The following is a 5,425-nucleotide window of genomic DNA, read 5'->3' as shown; positions in this document are numbered from 1 at the left end:
TTGTGTACAATGCATAATCTAATCGAATTTAATAGAGACTGCATTAATTTATTCTATAAGAATGTTATACTTAGTAAACAAATATAAATGAAATCTTGTATCTTTGTAAATAATTCTTTTTTGTTATTGGCCACACAACTAAAACAAAAAATATGGATTAATAAAAGGATGTTGCGTTCAAGTAACACACAGAAGAAAAATTAGTAGTAATGTCTCAATGGGAATGGATTTTATTAAGATTTTGGGAAGAACAATGGAACAATAAAAAGGGAAATAGAGAGATACAAGTCAAATAGAACTATAAAGAAAATAGCAGCAAAAATTAACAAAGCATTGGAAGAGTGAATCAGCTATGCTTTACGTTTATGATAACCTGACGAAGAAAAAGAATAAAGACATTATAAGATGAATAGAATAATTAAAGGAGAGCAGAGAAATGAATGAGACCATCTCCATTAGGAACTCATTCCAGTTTTTATTTATGATCTATCTGTCATAAAAAGTAACTCTTTATCAACTTTTACGTCATAAACAGTAAATAAGAATTTAAAACATCTCTCTCTTCTCTATTAGGAGGAACTAACTTTAGTCTTTGTTGTGGTCCCACGTAATTAATTAATTAAAATACTTAAAATTAATTTAATAATTTTTTTAATAATATAAATTAAATTTATAAATTTAAAAAAAATTCACTATTAAAAGATATTAATATTAAATAAATTAATATATAACAATAATACACAATATATAATTTGGGTTACACTAATTTGTAAAATTATTTAATACAAAGAAAAACATAATTAAACTCTATAATTGACGACAAACATTGTGAAATTGTCATATGTGTTCAATCAAGTCCTCTTTCAATTGTCTATACTGCTGCCTATTTTAAAGTTGGGCATTTCTTTGGAGAAATTGATGGTATGGTGCAAAATCTTCTTCTCCCAGCTGAGGTTGTGATAAGCCATTTCGACATCATCATACTCTAAGTCTTGAGCAAAATTTCCTGCATAAGTGTCTCTTTCATCCTCAACAATCATATTATGCAATATAATACAAGCTCTCATTATGTTGGCAAGCTTATTCTTTTCCCAAAAGCGATATGGACCACGTATAATTGCAAAGCGTGCTTGCAACACTCCGAATGCTCGCTCCACATCTTTTCTTTGCCCTTCTTGGTATTGTGCAAATAACTTGCGTTTCTCCCCTTGTGGCTTTGAGATTGATTTGACAAATGTGGCCCATTCAGGATAAATACCATCTGCTAAATAGTATCCGATAGTATAATTATTACCATTGATAGTATAATTTATCTCCGGAGCACGGTCATTTAGAATATCATCGAACACTGGAGAACGATCTAACACGTTGATATCGTTATTTGAACCAGAAACTCCAAAGAACGCATGCCATATCCAAAGGTCTGAAGATGATACAACCTCAAGTACTATGGTTTTCGCAAGTATTCCTCCTCGAACACCGAAATGACACCTTCAACAAATTTTTCCAAACATTCAATTGTAGTGATCTCGCCTATGCGCACATAATCATCAACAGCATCAGCTGCTACGCCATATGCTAACATCCGTATCGCAACGGTACATTTTTGGAGTGGTGACAAGCCTCTTCTTTCAGTTGCATCAATCCTCTATTGGAAATACAGATAGACGTTTGAGAGAGCGTTTACTATCCGAAGGAACACATGTCTTCTCATTCGAAATCTCCGTCAGAAAATGTCAGCATTATACACCGGTTCATCTGCAAAGTAATCTTGAAAAAGGCGATCATGTCCTGCTTCTCAATCTCTGTTGATCCATCTACAAGGAGTTGGGATAGAGCTTCTATCGATATCTTCTTCTTCTGAATCTTTGAGTAAACACTCATCGATCCAATTATATATGAGTGTGTTATCTTGTCGTCTTCTTTTGCCATAGAAATCCTCATTAAACATATCATCAAATTTTCTAGCCATATCTAGAAATGTAATTTTTAATTCTCTTTCGAGGTAAGAAACAAGAGTTGAAGTGGAGTTGCAGAGTCAATGATAGTTGATATTTATAAGTGTGTCTACAATAAGTATCTACTCCTCGACGGCTAGTTTTACAACGGCTAGTTTTGCAATGGTTACTTTCATGAACAATAACGGCACAATAATATTGACTAACTTAAAAAATTACATCAGAAATAAATAAAACAAACTACATCACATACCAGTAATACGCAATAAAAATAAGAACATACTACATAACTTTACGAATACAAGGAACCATTAAGTAAACCACTTGGCGATTATTTTCTCACATGCAATCTCATGAAGAGCTCGTCGTTTTTCACTCATTGTAGACGTGTCAGCATTAAGTATTTGCATATCCATTTCCCTTTCCCTTTCCTTGGCAATCCTTTCCATTTCTCTTTCTTTTGCATTTATCTCCGTTTCTTTAATATACCTCTGAGTTTGTAATTCTTGTTCTTTCATTGCCGCTTGAGCTTGTAATTCTTGTTCTTTCATTGCCGCTTGAATTTGTAACTCCTTCTCTTTGATTGCCATAATCTTTGCTCTATGTTCCCTCACCTCTTCTCTTTCTTTTTCCATATCCATTAGTTCCTTTTCTCTAACATTCTTAATATCTTCCATGAGAGATAACTTTTTAACCACTGATGATTTTTTTTCCGCTAAAATCTTCAGACATTTGTGCTTTTTCCTTACCTTTTCGCTTGCTCTTCTTTGATCCTTGTGGGCGAACGGGAGAGTCCACACTGGGTTTGTCAGCCAACGGTGTTTCTGGGTTTGATGAGGATGAGTATGCTCCAGTTGCACTAACCTTGGTTCTCTTTGAGCCACTACTCTGTGTAGGTAGTTGGCTTCTCCATTTTTGCTCCAACCGAAGCATGTTCCAATGCCTCTCAAAAGTGAATTTTTTACCATAATTTGTGGAATAAAGTTTATAGGCAAACTCCTTTATATCATCAGCTTTCGAACCACTCCTTATATTTCGACTAGCTTGATCGTAGCAACCAGCAAATTGTGCAACAGTCTTGTTGATCTTATACCATCGTTTCTTATATGCAACTACCCCCCTTGTCATGTCGGAGCAAAATTCTACACAGTAGCTATGAATTCGACTCCAAAATATTTCTCCCTTTTGATCGGTACCAACTATAGGGTTAGTTGAAACATTTAACCATGCACTGATCAGCATCTCATCCTCTTTCCAATGCTAGTGTTGAATACTATCTTACTTCCGATCTTCAATATCATCATCATTGAGGTCGATAACATCTATCTACGAGGGTTGGCAAAATCTGAATATTGCGATTTTGGACTAGATTGTATAGGAGTCTGAGAGGATGGGTTAGAAGAGCCACCAACACCAGATGAGTTATGTCTTGATGCACTAAATTGAGTTGAAAACGGCAAGAAAGTTGGACTAACATTTTCGATAGAGGGGTTAAATATGGAAGAAAATGGAAAATATGGTGTTTGTGAATTTTGATTTTACGGTTAGAATATAGGAAATTGATTATTATAAGGAGCTTGAAAATTGAAATTAGAAATATTTTGTGGATTTGGATTTTGAAATGTATTCGGTAGTGTGAAGTTTTATTTATTTTAATAATAACTTACCAAATGGCAAGTTATTATTAGCTATATCCAGTCCCTATTCAGAGGGACTTAGTTCCATTGAAACTTGTGCAAGGACTAATTCTATTTCTCTTCAACGGGCAGGAACTCGTTTGTGTCAGAAAAAGTTTCCAAGGCAGTCACCGTTGGAGTTGGTCTTAGAGAAGGTACAGAAAAGAAAGGGGTCAAGAAAAAAGAGGGAGAGAGAAAGAGAGAGGAATAGAGAGGCAATACCACCAGATAACTAACTAACATGGTCTTACAACCTTCTACTAGTAGTACGTTCCCTCAAGCTCCTTCTCGGCCTCTAAATTCTTGGATCGGTTGCCACGTGTTCTAGTTTTTTAACTAATTCTTCTTCATTAGGCACTAACTTTTTCATTTGGTCATTCAGCTCAACATAATTTCCTTTCATATTACTAACTCTATTTATATTCCTTACATTACCCCTCCTTTTAACCTCAACCTTGTTCTCAAGGTTGAAATTTGGATAAGCCTTGATGAAGTCCTTTGCCACTTCCCAAAAGTATGCTTAGCCCCTGATCTTGTCCGTATTGAACCTTAGGCTATTGTATTTTTTTTTTTTTATCATTTTTATCATTGTTCTCCTTGCTAGAACAGCATGGGGAGAAATAATCAGGCCTCCCTCCATGGACTGAAGAGGCAAATGTAGATAGTGTTGTTGATGTTCCCCCGAAATTTCATGAGGGCTGAAATGTGAAAAACATTGGGGATTCGAGCCTCTTGAGGGAGCTCAAGCTTGTAGGCCACAAAACTCAATTTCTTGATGATTTTAAAGGGACCAAAGAAGCTCATACCCAGCTTCTGACTCTTACGCAGCGCGACGTAATGTTACCTGTATGGTTGCAACTTCACCAGCACCATATCCCTTTTTACCAACTTAACATGGCACCGATACTTGTCGGCATATGACTTCATAAATTGCTGAGATCCCAGCAGGTTGCTCTTGAGTTGCTTCCTTAGCCACCAATAATTCTTGCAAAGATTGGTCATCCGTAGAAGAAAGTTCATATTGCACTAAAGAGGGAGAGTCAAGACCATACAAGGCTTTATCAGGGGACATTTTTATACTCTTATAGGCAGAAGAATTGTACTAAAATTGGGCCTACGAAACATCGAAGGTACATGTCCAAGGTTTTATTTAGTACCTCGCTCTGACCGTCGGTTTGGGAATGGTATGTAGAACTCGTCGCTAGCTTAATCCCATAAGCACTGAACAGTTGCTGCCAGAAAAGACTAATAAAAACACGATTCCGGTCTGATACAATGGATTTGGGAAATCCATGAAGTTTAACAATATTTTTAATGAAGGCATCAGCCACAGACTTGCTATCAAAATCATGTCTCATGCTATGAGGTGAGAAAATTTTGTGAGCCAATCAACAACAACCATAATCACTGAATAGCCATGAGATTATGGTAAGGACGTTATAAAATCCACACATATATCCTCCCATACTCGATGAGAGATCGGTAGCGGTTGCAACAAGCCTGCAGGCTTCAACGTATCGGCCTTTGCTTGCTGACAGATGGTGCAACTCAAGACATAATTCCGAATCTCTTGGTGCATGTTCTGCCAATAAAAGTTAGAACATATTCTCTCAATGGTTTTTGCTATGCCTGAGTGGCCACCACTTGGGCTTTCATGGTACTCATTGTGAATGAGTTGAATCAAACGACTATTGGAGGGAATAACTACCCTGTTTTTCCACAGTAAAATTCTATTTCTCACGGAGTAGTGCCCATCACCTTGAACTTGATTAGTGCTGTGCTGCCATAGTT

At 36.3% G+C, this 5,425-nt stretch overlaps 1 protein-coding gene across 1 annotated transcript; it reads right to left on the bottom strand.

The window, feature by feature from the left end:
• Nucleotides 2,649–3,086, bottom strand: LOC107626801 (glutathione S-transferase T2-like). Its single transcript, XM_016329700.1, has one exon. The coding sequence runs from the start codon at nucleotides 3,084–3,086 to the stop codon at nucleotides 2,649–2,651; it is 438 nt and encodes a 145-aa protein (XP_016185186.1).

The sequence above is a fragment of the Arachis ipaensis genome, chromosome B02 (genome assembly GCF_000816755.2).
Source record: "Arachis ipaensis cultivar K30076 chromosome B02, Araip1.1, whole genome shotgun sequence".
Classification (NCBI taxonomy): Eukaryota; Viridiplantae; Streptophyta; class Magnoliopsida; order Fabales; family Fabaceae; genus Arachis; species Arachis ipaensis.
Note: the sequence above shows the minus strand (reverse complement) of the source record. Positions and strands in the feature narration are given on the sequence as shown.